General features: G+C 37.8%; 1 protein-coding gene across 3 annotated transcripts in view; it reads right to left on the reverse strand.

The window, feature by feature from the left end:
* The window catches only part of FARS2 (phenylalanyl-tRNA synthetase 2, mitochondrial), a 260,157-nt gene that overhangs the window by 198,388 nt on the left and 40,634 nt on the right, over nucleotides 1-21,135 (reverse strand). For all 3 annotated transcript variants that reach the window (XM_040549899.1, XM_040549898.1, XM_040549900.1), the window contains 2 exons: nucleotides 17,637-17,723; nucleotides 4,696-5,328 (listed from right to left, as the gene is read on the reverse strand). In XM_040549899.1, coding sequence (XP_040405833.1) covers nucleotides 4,696-5,310 — 615 coding nt within the window. In that variant the 5' untranslated portion in view covers nucleotides 5,311-5,328; nucleotides 17,637-17,723. Of the gene's footprint in view, nucleotides 1-4,695; nucleotides 5,329-17,636; nucleotides 17,724-21,135 lie in introns of those variants that run through there.

The raw sequence follows: 21,135 nt of genomic DNA on the forward strand, positions 1-21,135 counted from the left end.
GTTGGCCTCAGCCCATTGGTCCAGCCTATCCAGATCCTCCTGCAGAGCCTTCCTACCCTCGAGCAGATCAACACACGCACCTAACTTGGTACCATGTCACTAAGCTCTACATCTAACCGTCTTTTCAAGACCTCCAGGGATGGTGACTCAACCACTTCCCTGGACAGCCTATTCCAATGCCTAACAAACCTTTCAGTAAAGAAGTTCTTCCTAATATCCAACCTAAACCTCCCCTAGTGCAACTTTAGCCCATCCCCCCGACCCCCCCCACCCCCCCCAAAAAAAGAAGCACTCACACAACCCCTGAGAATTGGCAAGAGTTGTTTATTGCTGGGACATCTTGCAGGTGAGCCTGCAGGATGTCCATGGTGTTTGGTGGCTCCCAGCTAATGCCTGCGATGGACCCTGAGCAACGAGTAGGGAGCTCGCCGGGCACTCCTGCGATGCTGTTGGTGCTCTCGGATGGCAGAGCACAAAGACATGCCGCAGTAGTCCCAGGTCTGATCTGGCAGAGGTGGATCCACTTCCATCGGTTCCTCCACCTCTTCTTGTGGACCCAGCTGCATGGGCTCCACGGTGTTTGGCAGAAGGCTAAGCCAGTCTTTGCCCGGGACTGCCCACATGGGATGCCTTCCGTCTGGAATGTTTTCAGGCCAGGGTGCTGAACCAGGGGGTCATCCAGTTCCACGCCTCGGTCCCATGCCACTGTCAGGTTGATTTTCATGCATGGGTCCAACGCTGCCATCTGGTTTATGGCCATTACTGGGTCCTGCACTGTGTCCCGGACTATGGGCATGCCTCTGTTCCCTGCGGCTCTCTGTCTGATGCTCCTGCTTTTGCCCCACATCACCGTTGCTCCTATGGTAAGGCCCAGGCCCCCTGTTGCTGGGTGTTTGAGGGGCCAGCCTGTTTCCCACATCGTTGCGGTGCCAATGGTACCGCCTGTATGTGTCTGTGGGCTGGGCGCCAGAGGTCCCTTGGGCACTGGTGTCTCTTGTGCCACCGGCGCTATCCCTCCACCCACGACACATCTCCTTCTGGTCAGGTGCATTCCTTCTCGGTTCTTCACCGGACTGCATCGCTGTCCTCGCACGCCAAGGAGGCCTGCCGCTTGCCTTGCTGCTTCTAGTCTTCTTCCTGCCGCACAAGCTGGCAGTCAGAGTGCCTAGATGCTCAGCGAATGGTGGGCCAGCTGCAGGGGTCCTGTTTTATAGTGCCCAGGGCCGTGGTGGCCACTGTGACCTCAGCAAGCCTCTGTGATGGAGTGGCCCATGCGTGGCCAAAGGCAGCTGTGTTGGGAGTGGCCTGGAAGATGCCCTCACGTAGACAAGGAGTAGGGTTGGGGGGGACTGAGGGCCCCTTTTGTGGGGCTGGCTATTTGGGCCATTTGGCTTGCCAGAGAGAAAGGCTGCCCCTCGGCCACAGGAACTGCCCTGCACCTCCCATCCTGTGCCCTGGGTTGTTTATTTTTAACACTGTTTTTTAGGTAATTTCATTCTATTCTTTACGGAAAAGAACAGAAGCAAGGTGCATCCCCTAATTCCCATGTGTGCTTTGTGCTCTGAGTGAAGAATTTTTTCCTCACATCACATCTAATCTAAATCTCCCCTCCATTTGTTCAAAGCCATTATTCCTTGTTCCCTGGCTACACTCCCTGATAGAGTCCCTCTCCAGCTTTCTACTAGGCCACTTTTATGGGTAAGGTTAGGGGGCCTAAAAGGCAGGACCTAGCAAATTGCAGCCTTACCTACCTTGTTGCACATGATGTACAATCTGAGTTATGTGGGATATACCAGTCAGAACGTTTAAACTGTTTGCAGAGGCCTGCTTTAGCTTGACTGTTTCCAAATAAAGCCTGCCATTACTTATCCAGACAGAAAGCTTTAACCCAATTGCCATTATCAATAGGAAATATTGATCCCAATCTTCATACAATTAGAAAATAGTAAAGGAATATATAAGAATAGTATTTGCTTTTTTGTTCCATTGGTTACTTTTTGCAACTATTTTTACATGCTAAATATTTGGTACAAATTGCTTTCTCTAGCGAGGCTTGTATACGATTAGTGTGAAGTACTGAAACAGCTAAACACAAGGAAACTTCTCCAAACCTCCTAAGTTGAGAAAATAGCCTGTGTGCGCTCAAGCAAACAAACAAGAAACAAAAACATATCAACACTACTGTGTTCAACAGTAAATGCATGCCTAGGGATAGTTCCAGGCAAGTCAGCCATCTCCAAAGGAATGTATTTAATAAAACCTAATTGCTATAAAAAACAAAACGTAGTTCAAAATTCAAATTCCTAGAAAATCATTGTGGGGTTTGAGGTTTGTTGACCTCCACCCCCCAACTCCAATTCTGTGATCACTTTCATTGAGAAAAAGACAAGTGATAAATGTATACAAAAAAAATAATACAAAGCAGAACAGTAAATTGACTATAGCATATAAAATTAAACTAATCTAGAGCTTGTAGCCAAGGGCTAGCAGTTTTTTTTTCCCCTTCGCTGCATACCTTCTTATCCATAGTACTCGGAAAATTTCCTCACCAGAAACTGCGGTGTGGTTATGAAAGAAAAGTCTGAGATGAAGGTAACAGGCCCTGACATTCACACACTTCTGTTCAGTGGGTCATAACTTAAACATGGGTTTAAATAAATGAATATAAAAATATTTCTTTCATGTAGTATTATCTTCATTTAATCATTTTTCTGCTCAGTTACTTCTAGAAATATTTAAATTTGTCAGTTATTTTGAACAGGCAACTAGAATATAAAACAAAATCTTCAGTGAAATTTCAGAATTACATTCATTTTTTTCTACAAGGCTCTTGTGATGATGTCTGCAAGAAGTTTTACATCTTGCAAGTCTATCAGTATTCCATCTGCAACTGAAGCTAAAAGGGATGTTTTAGATCATCCACAGGTTTAGAATTTGTGCATGTTGCCCAACAAACAAAAATTTACATGCTGTGCACCATGCCACTATTCTATGTTCATCAGCTTAGAAAGTTGACAGGACTTTCACTCTCGAGAGAGACAGACACATTTTCCAGTTTTAGTTAGCACATAGCTAACTTTAAATTCATCAGCTATTAACATTATCCAATAACAACTCAATCATTCTCTTGGGGGGTGGGGGAGAAGAGATAAAGAAACGGCCTATAATGAAATGAATCAGATTGCCATACATCCTGTATTTCTAGCTAGATGATGTCAGTAAACATTTCTGTAAATTTCTTCCCACTTACTAAATCCTATTATTATTCTTGTTATTAAATTTGCACAGAAGAAAGAAATATTCTGTCATGAGGGCCAAAATTTGAGAGACATATTCTTTAACAATAATTTCAGTCCCACCTAAATTCAAAAGTCCATCCTGTAAGAGTGCAGATGTGACAATTTTGTGGCAGATAAGCCTTTATGTATGGATGTCTGAACTTGTGCTCAAGCAAAAAATTTGGATGCACATAAAGCATTCAAAATGGCATTTTTATAATGCATTATCCATTTTTCTCTTGCATATACCCTTTTGTATTCACATAAACAAGCCTGTGTGAAAGAACAGCAAACAAATCAATTTTGGATAAATCTGCAAACTTCCATTTCCAGGTTACCAAAGAAGCGGTTACAATTTGATATCATATAGCTCACAGGACATCTTCAGAAGCAGGTATGTTTTCAAAGTGGAAAAAGAAGTGGCAGCATGGGGTGGGAAGCACCAGTGCAGACATCACGAACCTTTCCCACCAGTGAGAAAAGCAGTGCAGTGTGATTTCCATAGTTTTCCCTCTGGCATCCAAAGCCAGCAGGCTTCCCTGCCAAGCTCCTGTCACCCATTGGCAACCACATTAAGAACAGTCTACATCTCAGTATTATTAGAATAAGCTAGTTTTAGTTATATAAATGTGAATTTGGCAGTATTGCTACAAGCATACACAAATTATACAAATCAATTACTGTTTGGAAAACAAACTGGCTTATATATAACACAAATCAATGATACAGCAAGAATACTTAATGGCACCCAAGCATTTGCAGAACATGCAAGTTGTACCAACAAAATATACACACTCAGAAGTCTTGGACATCTACCTAGAGCTGTTTACCTGATGTCTTCTGGACTCATGAGTTTACACTGTATGTACTGCACACCCATAACTGACAGCTGCAACAGATCAATCCTTCAATATGTTTTTTAGGATGAAGTAAAGAATAGAACAATTCATTAAGAGAGACATTCATTTACAGAAGCTTGGAGCTATTAAAGGAAAAAGATGACAAAGCAAAAACTGCACTCTGGATTTAGCTTAAACAGTTCATACCCATGAGTCTTTCAAGTACTAATATGACAAAGTTTGTGGTAAAATGACTTCACTGGAAGAGACTTGTGATAGAATGAGAACTGGTCTCTACAGATCATTAGTCAAGCTAGCCATTTCCTTTCAGGTACTGCTTTATTTTGCTAGCTTTCAAGAATACCATCATTCATTTTTTCCAGATTCTTCTGGGGAATTTTGCAGGTGTTTTCAAATTCCACATTTTTCACCTGTATTTGTCCATAATCAATTACTTGATCTTTATCAATGTACTGCATAACACCTGTGTGGTAACTTGTTTACGTGCATGCACTTGCTAATAGCAAGTAAGATCAACTTACCCCAAACCTCTTTCACCTCAACTAAAGAACTCCTACCTCATGACAGGAGAAGAGCCGAACTCCTTCCATCTGATGAAAGACTGGATAGTGGGTGTTATCAATTGTATCACGGCGGTAGACATCTCCCACAGCCAGAAATGCATCTAGGCCTGAGTGTATCAAGTCCCACTGGTGTGCTGATGTGTGTGCTCTTAGCATGTGATCACGATTCAAGTAATAGTTATCCTCTTTCTTTCTGCTGGCATGGTTTTGTGGTATAAGTAAACTATCAAAATTCTGCTGTACTGTAACCACTGGAGAAAGACCATCGTAGACAGAAAAGAGCGGAGTCCCACGTCGTCCTATATATTGCTTGTAAAAGTGGTCCTTCACCTGCTCCTTGATTAGCCACAAAGGGTGATGCTTTTTGTTATGCAAGTTCTTCCCCACTTTGGAAAGAATCTTCCCTGTGACATTGCTGTAGTCATCCTGAGGATAAGATTTACCAAACAGTTCCACAGTATTTGAGCAGGGTGTGCTGGCAGCAAAATCTGAAGGTACAGACTTGGAAGAAGAAGAATGCCTTGAATGGACCGGAATTCCTCTCACTTTCAGTGGTAAGGTTGTTTTAGAATACATAGCTACTCTCATGAATTTCCAGAGCATTGCCATTGCAAACTCCCTTATAACCTGGAGGAAAAAAAAAAATTTTTTTCAAAGTTTGCATCTGCAATCTCACTGCAGAAATTGCTAGCATCTCACAGTGAAATCCAAACGTCTGTTTAATTAACATGACAAAGTTCCTGTTATAGACCACTATTTTGACTTTGGAGGAGGAATATCCTTGTGATCAAATTTCAGCTTTCTTGTTCAGTTATCAGTCTTCTGCTAACTGTATCAGTATTAACAACAGTAACCTGGTCTCAGGCCCATTCCTAATACTGCAACTCTTTGCAGCTGGGGAAGCATCGCATTTAAAACATCTTTTTTATCCAGTTAAAATATGAGGCAATAACAGAACACTACATATGAGAAGCTCATAAATTTAGCAATGCCCTTCGGCAGTCAGGGACATGCTTACAATAAAATCCAGGCATTAACATATTGTTGTATTGTCTTCCAGCATTAGCAGACCCTATGGAAGGAATTCCACACAAACCAAATGCATGTGGCACACACTGTACCACCACTGTTTTCTACTTAATGTCAAACAAAAACAGTCTAACCTTTCAAACCACTGAGCCACAATGAAAAAAATGATGGCCAAACCACAAGGCATATATTTACACAGAAACAGCGTATTAAGTTCACAGACAAGCACTGCATGAGGTTCGCAAAAAAGGCTCCACATAGTCAGAAATAATGTTTTGGTGTGATCACAGAACTCCTTTTCCAAATGCTTCCAGAATACTTAGGTTTTTTGCTTATACCACTGCACTAGAGGAAGACTTAACAATTATCATGAAGGTGAATGAAGTGATAAGTTTCTGCAGGATGTGTCTACCAAAGGGCCATCTTTACACATCCACCCTGTTTAGAAACAAACTGTGCTTCATACATGCACATGGGTTACATTGTAGTGATTGAAGATAATTCCATAAACAAGGAGTTCTAAGGATCGCAACACCTTCAGGCACTCTAAACACATAAGCCCATTCTGAGAACGTAAAAGCACTTGCAAAATCAAGAGTTTGGCTTTGTAAATATTGGCACAGATTCCAGTAAAATACTTAAGCATTACAAATTGCTTATTACAGAATGGGGAAACAGAGGCATTAGAAGTTGAGTGACTGGGGAAAGGAATGTGCTCCAAACAATGAGTTGGTCTTTTGTTTCTCTATCAGTCAAGAAATTCAGGGCCACAGGTTCTTGGATGAAAGAATTTCCTGTGAAAATGTTCTTTAAAAAATGGCAGAATAAAGGACATAAGCAATGAATAAACCACCATCTTCAAATAATAGGTTTCCATCTTTACAACAGCACTACAGTCTCTGGCTAACCTTCGAAAGAAACATAACAAACATGCAAAAAATAAAAGAATTAAAAAAAAATCATGCTCTTAAGCTCCAAAAATATACATGAGAATAGAATAGACAGATTTTAGAATACACGGACACCAAAAATCAGATCTTTAAAACATAATGGATCAGTGCATACCCGGTCTCTTTTCCTCTGGCTTATGTTTTAATGTTCACTATAGATTTATTTTCTGAAGCAATTTTATCTCACTAAATAAAAATAAAGACAAGTTGGGTAGTCAGAAATTAAATTTGGCAGGGCATAGTAAGATTACTAACTATGTTGTCTAAAAGAAAAAAAAGATTTATAGAAAAAGAAGGAGAGAAAGAGGCCTTAAGAAAAAAGAACAGCTAAAACATTCAACTATTTTTGGAACTGCTCAGTTGTTTGTTCGTTGTTTTTTTTTTATAGCTTGAAGAACTATTTCATCAAATTAGATCTTGGCCATTTCTGTTAAGATTCTTCCGTAGATGAATTCACACACACACACACATAATACAAAGCCCTCTGACATAGATTAAGTGAGGGACAGCATTACATTTTGAAGAAAGATGCTCCAGTTTCCCCAAACATACGTTCTCCTTCATGGAAACTGAGTTCTCATTTTCAAACAGCTGCATGAAATATCCAGTTCTAGTCAGATAATGAATTCAGCTTCCCTAAGTAAATATCACCATCTGCCCATACATTTATTTTTCTAAAAAATTCAATTCAAAACTTATACAAAACTGTAAAATATGAAAAACTCTCGTGATTTTGTCATGAGTCTCGTGATGTTTGCTACTTTCCTAAATGCCATTCCTTTGAGAATCAGACAACCATATGAGAAATTTAACTTTCACATAAACAGTTCTGATGGTGATTATAGCTTTATGGGGAAAAAAAAGAACATGAACAAGTTCTGGAAAAAATACAAGGGATGATTGTTTGTCATTTTAAGACTCATGATTTTTAAGATATACATCTGCTATTCAGTCTCCGATACTTCAGAAATGCTAATTTTTCAGACCATGTGATATATACTCTTCATAAACTTGTATGAGAGCAGGGGCAAGAACAGATGAAATTATGTCAGACTATTTATCCTAACGTTATATTTGTGCCTGAAATAGTTTAATTGCCTTACTACCTGCATTACTATTCTAATCTAAAGAAAATATACTCTGAGCAGTAGTAAAAAAAAAAAAAAAAAGTTAGGCTAACCCAACATTAGTTAATGAGTTACTGAGTTAGCCAATGTCTGAGAAGGAATGAAAAAGAGCATGCTTGCACCCTTTACACCATAGAAGAAAAATTCAAATAACAATAAAAAAAATATTAGGATGGAGAGCCACATTGGAAAATAAAGGGTCTCTTTACCTTTCTGCTAGCAATAAATAATTGATATTAAATATATGTTAATTACTTATGCCTATTGTAGTAAATAGACAACTATGTTTTATAGACTTCTAGCTAAAGGTGAAAAAAGCACAATTTAAGTTTATCCTTTTCTTTCTTTATTTCCACTGTGCTTATTATTTGGCAGTAAGACAGAACTAATTTCTGTGCACGTTGACAAATCCTGAATTCCACAGTGAAAACTGCTAGCCAGCTCATCACCATAGCCTGCTAAACAGCAGCAGTCCTGTAGACAAAAACAAATACAGAAAGAGGAAATAAACATTAAACGAGCACCGATGGCATCTGCAATCCAAAGACGGCAAGGTAACACCAGCAACCCAGTGGGTTGTGTGCTCTGGGCCCGACGGTGGCTCTGACTCAGGGCTGGCAGCTGAGGTGGGTTTTTGGAAGGCAGCTCCCAGAGGGGCATCTCAAAGTGCTGCAGACAGACGTGCAACCTCCAGGCCCACCATCTCCTGTCACACAGCTCCTTACCTTGCCTCTGCCACTGCCACAGTTCTGAGTACCCGCCCATTTGCCCTGAGCACCATGTGGTGATGGCCATGGGCCTGCCCCTCTACCTCCGTGCCAAGATGTCTCATACAGTGGCTGCAGCTAGGATCTTTGCTGAGGCCTACACTGCATGTTGTGCTCTGATGGTCCAAGCTTAGCAGCCGGGCAACGGCTGAACAAAGTACCAAAAAACATCATGATTTTGGAGCACGTTCAAAAGGCAGTTGGATGAGGTAAGGGATCATATTTGCTGAACTGTTAGGAATGTCTTTCATATCTAAATCCAGGCTTCCATGTCACATGCAGCAAAGATTAAGATAGCACTGTCACTGATGCTCTGGTATTTGTCACAAGCCCCCTGCACCCCACTGAGTTTTAGGAAAGAATCATACACTCTGCAAAATTCCCCCTTACACCTGCCTCTATAAGGAGGAAAAAAGAGGGGTACACTAGCAGCTCACAGGGAAAAGAAAAATGCCTGTGCACCAGAATTGCTTTATTCCACCATCTCTTCTCCTAGAAAAGTGGAAGATAGAGAATACTCTTGTATGAGAAAAGTATAGCCCAACAATAAACCAAACAGCCTGGTTTCAGTGCCATTTGCTAGGTATTTATATCTGTGAACACAGAACATCCTCACGCTTATTGACCACTTCGTGGTACGCCCTGTTGTTGTTTTTTTTTTTTTGTGCATGCATTTTTATTTTTATTCCTGTTTATGGCTGCAGAAATACAGATGGGCTACTGCATACATAAACTGAAGTACATGATGGGTTTGAAACCAAAATTCTACAGAGATGAGAGTCTGTCTCCCATCCAGGAATAGTTAATTAATGCAGGAGTCTGAAGTGCCATGGAAAATGTTAGAAAAGTTGGGCTGCCACCATTTTGTGATGTGACAGCTTTTATCTACCGTATGTGTGGGGAGGGGAGTTCAACCAACATAGCATATGTTAAGAAAAAAATTATAAACATATGCTAGGCTGCTAAAATTGGACATTTACCAGTCTGCTTAGCAATTTAGCTAAGCATTGAATTTTAGTTTTCAAAACTATGTAGGCATACAGCAGCAAGTGTAATTGTATTGCCATGGCTATGTCTACATTGCATGGGATATAACAGAAATTATTTCCTATGCAATACCAATAATGAGCTTGGATTTTTTTCCAAACACATTTTTAAGTTAACACATTGTTGCACACCAGAACAAACTTTCCCTCTTATCAAGTATGCTGAATTTATATTATACACAAAAACCTCTGAAATAGCCTTGAAGACAATTCTGAATGAATCCATTTAGAATCTAACCTTCCAAGTGCAGAATATTTTCAGGTGTCACTGATGATAGTTAAACATTCAATGAAACAAAATATTGCATACACTACAAAGTACCAGGCAACAGGCAAGATAACATAGCCTTAGAATATTTGGCTCTCATTTTTTTCACGTACTTAGAGTTCATATAGTTAATAATCCATTCACAAGGTCCAAGAAAGATACAGAATATCTCATTTTTTGTTATTTTTCTTAACCAAAACAAAAACGTGTTACAGGCTGGCTTGCTGTCTGCTCTCTAACAGTGATGCATTAATCATGATGATGCCTTCAGCAACATTATGACATTTGCAATATTGGGAGAAAATTAAAAAACTATTTCTGGGATAAGACATGACCATGTTTTCCTCTCAGTGTTACATATAAGACCTTAAATATGAAATAAAAGGTATTAACAACCACCTACTTCTTTTGCTGATCCAGAAGATGCCTACTGTCTCAACAAATGCCACTATTTTGTGCCCTGTCTTACATGCATGAGCACCTGAAAGCAAGTACAGAAGGCCTGAGGCATACTTTCAACCACCTTCACTGTTCCTTAAGACTGCAGGAAAGTCTGAGATAGGCACAGTAGGTAGCATATCTTTGCAGAAGGGAACACACTTCTGCAAGGACCACTAGGAAAGCACCAGTTTTGAAGAGTTCCGTTATCACCTTGAGTACACATGACACTGCAACAAATTTCAGTTTCCTGTTCTGCCCACCAAAGGTTGCCGCATACCCTACAGCTTCCCCAACATACGGTATTGCCCAGCTGAACTTGATTATCCATAAGTTTCCCACCTATGAGAAGAATAATACTTTCCAGAGAGATGATTCAAAACAGGTAGCACATGTTTCAAAACACTTGTGAACTCTGTAGCTGTGCTGCCTAGCTGGAATAAAAATTTCAAGGACTGACATACAAGGTTTCCAGACATCCTGTAGTGAATTAAATTTAAGCAGTCAGAAGTAGAATATCCATACACTGGAATTAGTGATCAGCAAGCTAATCAGTCACATCAAATTACTGAATTATTCAGAGAACATTTTTTTTTTTAAGAGAAAAGTACTCAGCACAATTAGTGTTGAAAGATCCAAGGCAAACAAATTTGGACTTCTGGTTCTAATAGATGGAAAGACATCCAATTCTAAAATAAGAAATTTAGAACTTTAAGGCGAACAGTCCAACCACATTATTTTTGTTATAATAGGCTAGAAGAAAAAATAACTATCAGCACAAAATAATGGTTTGATATATACATATGTGAAAGCAGATTAAAATAAGGAAAGTCAGTCCTCCCTCCTCAGAAACAGTATATAATTTTCTTTTATTTATACCTTCACTATTTCTTGATTCTTTTTCACAGACTAAAACAGAGTTTGTTCTTTACTGAAGAAATGCCAGTTAAGCCCTTTGGTACAAAATTTCCATCAGGTGCTAGGACTAAGGAGCACAAAAACCTACTGAAAATTAAGCAGCCTTGATCTGACCTCCTATACACATACTTGTGCTCTTCCTTCCCTGCACAGTTAGGCAAAAAGGTTAATAGTCAATTCGATACTTTAAGGGAAAGTCCTTATGTAGGAAGGATGCAATAATAAGTATTACATTACACTGTAATTACACTATATATTAATTACATTACACTATAATTATTAAGGATGTACAAAGGATATGTGTATTTTCAATGCATTACGAGTTAGATTGCCAAAAAGCGATACAGCAATCATTCTTAAATATTTTCAAATTAGTCTGCTTTTAAATACACACACTGTTTGAAGGAAGCAATCTGAAAAAACACTACCTTTGTCTGGGAATATTCTCTTTCCAGCACCTTGAAAATGTTGCCAGCTAGCTCTCCTCCTTAGACAACATATTATAAATAACTGTCAGATCAAAGGGACAGAGACAATTAAATACCTATAAGTTCCTCACTGCAGTCAAGATTACCTCTATCTCTTCTGCCTTTTTTTTCCTTCAACAAGTGTGACTTGACTATCTTTATTTTTCTATACATGTATATGTTCTGAACAATTTTACTCCTATAGAGTATTATCTGAGTAAAAAGTAATTTATTTAGAAATGAGATATTAGCATTACTTCTATACAGTGGTTTATTTTCTTGGTTCTCACTGATTATCTACACCACTTGGACATTCAGAATCATAAAGACCTCATCGTGCCTCAACAGGAGGAGGGAGTAATATATATATATTTTAAGTCAGTTATTAAATACCAAGAATGGGACATGCACAGCCTGGTAACAGTGCAAAGGACAGCAGAGGAGGAATAAGTAATTCATTTTAAGCATTAATGATTCCATCACAATAATGCAAAGCATCAGACTACAAAACAGCAACTCCACAGCATGGGAGGTGATAAACGTAATGCACACACCCCTCCTAAAGCAGCAGAACCTCCTAAACTTCTACACTGCATCACACTTACAGTAAGTCACCTATATGAGCATTGCCGTACATCACTAATATCTATGGGATGAAGATGCACATTGCCATATTCTGCAGAAAAGCATAAAGCTATAGATATATGCTTTATCTTTACAATTTAAGGCAAAATTACTAAACCACAGCAACCAGAATTGCTAGCTCCTCCTGATGGGCCAGCTGGAAAGCAGCAGTCTCTGCTCCGGAGAAGTGCTGCACTGTCCTGGCAGTAGCAGTAGCAGCTCAGCTCTCTAGAGACACCAGTGGTAGGCAAAGCAGATATCCTTCAGCTCAAGAGGCATCATTCACTGATCAAATAATGAATGCCAGCCTCCTTCAGGGAAAAGACAGAAAGAAATATGGCAATGTCTTATGTATCAGATTCAACATACAGGCTACCTGATGGGCTACTTTTAACATTCACCTGCAAAAATGCACCATGCCTAAATAAATATATTTCAGACACTTCATATGGCACAGTGAAAAAAGGAAACCTAAGAAATGAACCCAACCTACCCAATACTAAGAAACCAAATGATTTAGATGGGTCGTGCCAGAGAAGTAGGCTGAGCATGAAACACTCAGTTGTTCCACAAACTAGAAGAAATCTTCAGCTTTATCTGCTATTTCCCAGTATTACCCTGATTCCCTCCTTCTCCTTTCGTTTTTGAGAAGAATATGAAAAATCCATGACTCACCATAGATCTCCAGATGCCCAGCACAGTAATTATCCTAGACATCATGCTATAGTTTAACAAAATTAATAATTTAAATATTAAATAATATATATAATGAATATTTTAAAACGGAGTTATTTCTGGGTTTCAGTATGCATGTAATCAGTTTCTAAATCAAACTACACCATGTTTCACCCCTAAATGGTGGGAGAGAGCGAGGGGGAGTTCTTTTCTGACATATCAGCTTTCTGTCTTACCAAGCTCTAAATAGATCAATTTCACATATTTGCTTTCATCTTGAGCAAAAATATCAAAGTATCACCAGAGATCCACATCTCAGCCCTAGCTATGATGTGAACTTGATCTCAGCTCAAACTCCAACTCAGCAGCAGTATTGCTCCTTGGTCTATTTAAGAAATAATGAAGCTCTGTGAACCAACAAAGCATTTACCAGAACTATGTATATTTCAACAGCCAATCAAAAGAGAAAGATAGAGACAAATTTCTCTATGGATTTTACTTCAGAATCAATAAGTCTCACAGATTTCAGTATAGATAAAGAAAAGAAAATGTAAACGTTTGCAGCAAAGATTCCACAGCAGCGCAATACCTCCCAGTTAGTAAATGTATGATCACGTGTACAAAGAAGTCACCACTAGTTTGAACTGTACAACTTTACCATCTTCATTTATCTGTCATGGTTTCTGACAAAGCATTTCAGAAGAAAATTAGAAGGTTCCTAAGGAAGGAACTGCATTTCCCTGCCTGGGGCGTACCACTTATCTGAGGTTGGTGGGAACAGTGCTGAAATATTAATAAGTAAGCCATTTGTCAGGAAAATTAAGCAAGAAAGATTGGCAACAACATAGACAAGCATTCAGATTTCACGCTAGGGCAGTAAAATCTAAGTGGTCAAAAGGAATTAAAAAAAAACAACACTTTCACCCATGCTCACAAGCTTTGGAAGAAAACAGTAAATGGATGAATGTGAGAATTTAAAGATAAGAACTCATCAGGCTCAGAACTAGTAATAGTAATTACTGACTTCTAACAAAGACCATGACCCACTCTAGGATCTAGAATCCAAGTTTTCAAGTCTCGATTCCCCCAAGAAATTACTTCCAGTGATATTTTCTGCAAATAAAGTAGCTTACCATGTAGTATGTGAGGTAAAAGATGCTGTCATGACATAAGCTGCTCAAATATAGAAAATTCACATGAACAAATGCAAAACATATAATCCCACAAGTGAGGACAAATTAAAATAAAATAAAATAAAATAAAAATAAAAATAAAACAAAACTATTGAGGTTTTCTTACAAATTATAATGAAGAAATACACAGGAAAAATTGTACCTGCTACATCAAATCAGATGTTACAATCTATACCCCAAGAAAAGACCTAAGAAGTAAATCAGCTTCAGCAGTTTCCAAATGCTATTTCTCCATGAAGGAAACTTGCAAAAAGAAAAAAAAAATAAGAAAAGACTCAGTCAGACTCAGTGTTCCTACTATTTGTTCCCACATTGTATATTTATTCACATAAAATTATATCAACATTTGTAAGTGTGTGTTTATGGCCAGGTATACATCAATTTTATAGAGTTCTTTTTATATTATAAATTTGAAGGTTTAATTTCAAAAAGAGTATTTGCTAATTTTTACTGTAAGTAAATTTAAAGAGCATGCAAAGAAGCATCATATCAAAAAATAATATAAAACTTTTATTAAAGAAGAAGGTGGTCCTATTGGCAAATAAATTATTCATGTATGTTTGATTGACCAAAATAGCCATATTCAGCTTACATTGATCAGTTTGCTAGATTTTAAACATATTCAATAACATTACCCATAGGTTTTATCACCATTGTCACCAGTTGGATGTACTTACACACATATGAAACAGTGTTGTTCAACAGCATTTAGACTTTCATTAAGAAGCACTCTACTCTTACACAGTATATCTCCACACAGGATCACAAAATGCTTTTCAACCTTTAGCCAATTAAGCCTTACAAGATTCTCATAGGAAAAATACTGTATTATTTATGCCTATTAGTGCAGCAGCTCACAATTCAAAAGCACTGTAATTCAACATGTTGCCTTTCACTTATTTTTCCTTTCCAAATGGTTTTAATTATATCGTTATTTTTCTCCAAGTTCAGAATTTTTTTGTTTGCAATATTATTCTATCAACAATTTGACAAGTACAGCGGCTGCTGTGAATAAAATCAAAATGATTTTAAAGCAGTTTGCCAAAATTGCCTATTAGAAATCAGGCTGAACAGTTCAGAAATACTGAGCTATTACTGTTGAAACAACCCCCTCTCCAAACATGCAAGTTTTGGGGGCTCAAACGTAAATTCCTTGAGCAGGAAATTCAGTCATTGCTCTGTATTTTGTCTTGAAAAGTTCATTGGTCTTAACGTTACCATAATTATAACTATATAATTGTATATATATGTATATATATATATATGTGTGTGTATATATATGTATTGTTTTTATATATATATATATATATATATATATGTAGTTATAACTGCTGAAGGGCTGCTGATGTGCAGGTTTTCCTCTCCTCCAGCCCCCATGCCATGCTTCTTCATGCTCACCACAGTAGCCCTACCATATCCGTTCCTTGGGTGCACACCCTTCCCTTCAACCTCCTAAGACAGTATGAAGTATTCAAAGCAACTGAATCTCGGCTAATGACAAGAATCTACAGTTTTTAAAAATAGCTTAACTCAGCTTTACTTTTCCAATTGTGAAAACTGACAGAATCACCTGAGATTCTAACGAATCTCCACACGTACCAAGATTCAAGGCAGGAAATTAAGTTAAGAAACTTTAAGTCATCTTTACCAGTGAAAACCTAACTAAAAGCAACAACAGGTCATCAGCCTTAGGACTTGGTTCTGTTGGGGCCAAGGAATTCAGGTCCTGACCTGGCGCAGCAGTTTGTATTTGCTGGAGTGTTTTTCAGCACTGAGGCTCAAGTGTTCAGCAGAGCTCACACAAAGTCCACAAAGCAAACCTAACCAATGCCATGAAACAGCAAAGACCAATGCATTTGCTCTGACTCAAAGAGTGGTAGCAGCTCCTGAAGCCAGGAAGGGTATGTAAGAAACGTAAAGATTCCAGCACCTAGAAAAGAGAATTGTGGTGCATGGTGCAGCCAGCACAGACAATCGGAAAGAAAAGTGAGATCACCAGGGAGAGGCAGCGCATATTAGTTCTAAATAAATTCTAAATAATATTTTTTTCCTATGACCAGAGGGCAGAGTAAAAGCAAATCCACACCAGGATTTAAAAGCACTACAGAATGCTATAAAACTAACCTGTAATTGAATGGGAAGGCTCAACATGCAGGTCTCTGAATGTGCAAGAAGGTAGGAAAAGGTGATTTGCTGAGGTTAGTCAACTACATGGGATATGAGAAGACCAAAGAAAGGTAAATCTCGAGGTAAACAGAATAGCAAGAATCCCTCTCCCTTAAATATGTAAAAAAAACCCAATGGACTATTGCTATAATGAACTGCTATGAAATGTGAATAAGGGCAATCAGGTCTCACTCAGCAAAAGAAAATATAATCAGTATCTTCAGAGCATCAGACTGGGTCAGCCACAGATTTATAACGTGTACTAACATTTTTTCAGTATCAACCTTTCATATTAAATTCCTGGAGTTCCGGAGTGTACAGTCCAGATTATTACATAAAAATGATGGTTTAGAATTGTTTTATTCTCTACACCTGCTAATACCAGAATTACAATTTTCAAGGTATCGTGTAACCTGTATTGTGTTTGAATTTGATTTTTTTTTCTTTATCATATCTGCATTCTCTATTTATCATTTCTTTACTAGGTCTTTTAAAGAAGGATTAACTTCATTTTTGTGCTGCCATTTTATGATTATATATACTCAAAGAACCAAAAGAATTACAAGAAATTTGTGCTTGCTGTTCAATATAATATCTGATCTAGTTTTGCATATCACCTCATTTTCTTGACAATATTATAATAAGAATCTTGGAGTTTACTTTTGAGTCCAAGTAGACAAAACCATATTCATCATGTCCAACAAATCTGATTCATCTATAAATCTACTGAATATCCAAATGTGAATTGACAAATTATTCAAAATATATAAGTAAATCTACACAGATTCGTATTCATAGTTGCAAACATCCAACTTTTGTCAGAATAAAATAAACCTACATGTGGTAATTTTGTATTTGTAAACTACAACTAAGCATTTCCAGGTTGCTTACTTGTTCCTCAAGCTGCTACTTTTTCTCTTTCTACACTTCCTTAAGCATGATATAGTGGAAGCAGACAAATCACTGATCTGTTCTCAAGAGATCATTTACAGCTGTTTATAATGAAAGTGTTTTTGTGTTTTAGTGTTACGCTAATGATATGAGGTTTCCAACATTTCATGGAATGTTTAATTAATTTGTAAAAAGTGTTTCAGCCTACCATCAAAAAAAATACAATAATTAAAAATCATTTCTATTAAAATATTTTTGGTGTATCTTCAAGAAAACATTCTACAATGTGGATCACAGAGAGTACAGCCTTATTCTGCATGCCAGTTTAAATAACAACAGTCCTAACAGTGATAACAGGACTCTGCTCTGTTCTTACCTCATACCATCTGGGAGTCCAAATATTTATAAGATTCTGTTTTGGGGTCTCAGCTAAGCCAGACTGTAGACACTGTACACTGCTTTTCTAAAAAAAAAAAAAACTTACTTGAAGCTAAAAGCATTACTTTAGTGAATAGTTTAAGAGATGGAGAGCTGGAAATCATTCCCTAAATGACCAGATCCTTTATTAGTCAAGCTAAATTACTTGGCATAGGGTTTTGTTAGGTTTTTTATTTATTTATTGATAACAATGATTATTTTTTGTCACCTTGCCATAGAAAGCTGCATGCCCAATTGTTGCCTTTGACATTCATTTAGGCATGGTAAAACAATTGAACTTTAGTGGGAAATACTTCCATAAAATCCATCATGTAACTAAGGCAAGGATGAAAACACTCACAATTAAATTTTTTGAATTCTTAAAAGTTAAAGCTACTATCCTGGACTTTTATGGCATCTAATTTTCTGCCATTCTAATAAACACATTGGCACCTGGACTGAAAACTCTCCTTTTCCAATTCTTCTTTCTGTCATCTGATGGGAGGCAGGATAGAATAATTGGATTGCAGTTGCTGATGGCTTTCAGTGTTTTGTTCATTCCTTGACACCACAGAGGGAAGTTTTACTAAATAAGGATCAATAGACTGAATAGGAACGTTTAAATTTTCTTTAACAAAGCTGAAGAGAAACAGTACGAAAAAATGGCCCTTTCTGAGGCAAGTTATTTGAATAAAATATTGGGTGAGTTTACTGCATAGCAATGTTTACCAACAAAACGTGAAGAACAGAATTCAAGAAGAATGAAACTGAAGTCTGTCTATTCAATTCTCATTTACTTCTTACTGCAGAGCTACCAGAAACACAGCTCAAAGGAGAAGAAAGCAATCAAGGGATGATGTTAACATTTCAACATCCGTAAAAGAAGAGCTACATCCAATGATATGGCCTTCAATCACAGTATTGAAAATCACATATAAAATACAACATTACAATCAGCTCTTCTGCTCATAATTACAGGAAAAGATCACATATCATACACAGTCAGACAGAAATAATAAAAAATAATAAAGAAGAACCACCTCTTGCTTCCAGGCTGATGCTATTTAATTACAGAAGCAAAAAAAAAAAAGTGGCTTCCTGCATTATTACTAGTGCAGACCTGTTGTGGGCATTCAGTCTTCTTTAGCACTACATGAATTTAAAATAAATAATTTAAAAAAACTATAAAGCACTCAAGACTTTTTTGGTAGAAGAAAATGGTTATTTTTTTCCCTTTATGTCTTAAAGCCAGCTTCTTCTCACAACCAATACACAAACTAGGGAAAGCTCTTCACTGTTTCTTCTCTTTTATACTTTCAAATGACTTCTCTGCTCTAATGTTTGATACAAAGTAGAGTGAATAAAACAAAATGTTTCACCAGTGGAAAAAAAATCTAAATTTCCGTTGTCTTTTTACCTTTTTTGTTGCACTTTTGCTAAGTTTGCTGTAAATTGAGAAATAAACAATAAAAGGATATCTCCAGACATACCTGAAAATGATGAATACTCGCACTAAAGGCTGAAATTCACCACTTTGCAGAAGGGTAGCACCTAACTCATCCCCATGTAAGCTTTATAAAGATAACTATAAAATCAGGCACAGCACTTGAATACTACACTAGACATGCTTCACATGGCAGGAATTTGCAGTTTAAGGCCTGAACTCAAATCTATTGAGAACTTTAGAACGTGGCCATCTGACATACCAGGTACACACAGAAGTATTTTGTGTAAGTAACATTACACGCCTGTACGATCGTCCTGCATTCAACTGTTCACATAACTACCATGTTAATCTTCATACTAATGGTATCCGCTTTTTACTCAGTTTAAGATCCACCAGCATCATATTCAGTGCAGTCAGTGCATCTGTTATCCTAACTTCTATTATCTCTCTCACAAGTCCCAAGCCTGTTATTAGCAACCTGTGGGAAATTAGGACGATTATCAGCAGACTTGGATTCATATTTATCATTGTTTTTTTTAACCTGTGGAATAGAAACAAGACAACACCAGTAAAATACTGACCATAAGAATATTGATGACTTTACATCTCACTATAGTCATGCTGCTGTAGTTGACCCTTTCCACCAAAAAAAAACAAAACACTGAATTATATGTAATTTTCAGTATGCCACAACGCTTTCATAACATAAGATTGAGCTCATGACTATTTCTTTCTATAGATACAAATACTGAATACATTTTAAAGGTGTATTTTGTAAAGTCACACAGTATTACACCACAGGAAAGGGGGAATTTAAGGTCTACACCGAAAAGTCTCTCCCACAACTCAGCTTTCACATCTGTCTCTTCTCCAGCAACTGAGACCTGCACTCTTACAAGTACCTGCTAATTGCGGAAATCCAAGCTGAGAAAGTATCATCTTGACTATCAAAGTTATTAAAAATGCCACAGAAAACCCAGATATGTCCATCCGACTACCATGGAGTTACTAAGGTGCACACTGTCTTTTCTTTTTGTGCTATGAAATCATTTCTAAACAGTGAAGTCCCACTTTGCACAAAGGAGTAACTAATCCCATTTCTTCTACTTCATCAGATCTCATTAAAAATTTCAGATTTTATTCTATCCCACAGAGAATACGGTGAATACACAGGCCAGTGAAACCAGGAGACTCCCAATTCCTCTTTTATGCTTTCCAGCTTGTATTCCCAAAGAAAAGGCACACAACTTCCTCACACATTCTTTGTTATGAGCAGGTATGCATGTTTTATACCAGATAACTACGGAATGGAGGCAAACTTTGGTGATTTAAGGACCACCCAAAATCATTAAGAGCTCACTATCAAAAGTGAAAAGATGTACTGCGTGGCTTTTTGCAAGAACCTGAATGTGGTCTAGTTTAAGGCAGTATTTTCATTAGCAACCTACATAACTGAACAGAGAAGATGCTTAACTTTGCAAATCATCAAGAGCTGACACTGCAGCTATTCTGAACAACAGGCTGGAATTCAAAATTATTCCAACAAACTAGAGAAGTGGTCAGAAAAATAACAGAACAGCTCAGTAGGGGCCAGTGCAAGTTTCTGTGCTTCAGCAGATAATCAGCTGCATACCTAAGGCACAGCAAATAAGTGGCTAGATGACAGGTACTTCAGAGGAGGGTCAGGGGGTATAATAGACCACAAGCTGAAAACAAGTTAAATACATGAATTAAGAGGGAGAAAAAAAAAAAAAAAGAGGAATATAAAACAGGAGTATACACTTCATAACACAGAAAGCATTCCCATCCATCTGTTGAGCAATGGTAAGGAACACAGAGACGAATTTTGGCTTAATATTTATAAAAAAAACACGTGAAGCAACTGAAAAAACGTGTGAAGACAGTAGCAGAAATTACCAAGTCTCTAAAAGGATGAACTATGTAGAAAGAATGAATGTACTGAGGCTATTTGGATTGAAGAAGAAACTGAGAGGCAATTTCATCATCATCA

Source organism: Cygnus olor, chromosome 2, assembly GCF_009769625.2.
Source record: "Cygnus olor isolate bCygOlo1 chromosome 2, bCygOlo1.pri.v2, whole genome shotgun sequence".
Taxonomy (NCBI): Eukaryota; Metazoa; Chordata; class Aves; order Anseriformes; family Anatidae; genus Cygnus; species Cygnus olor.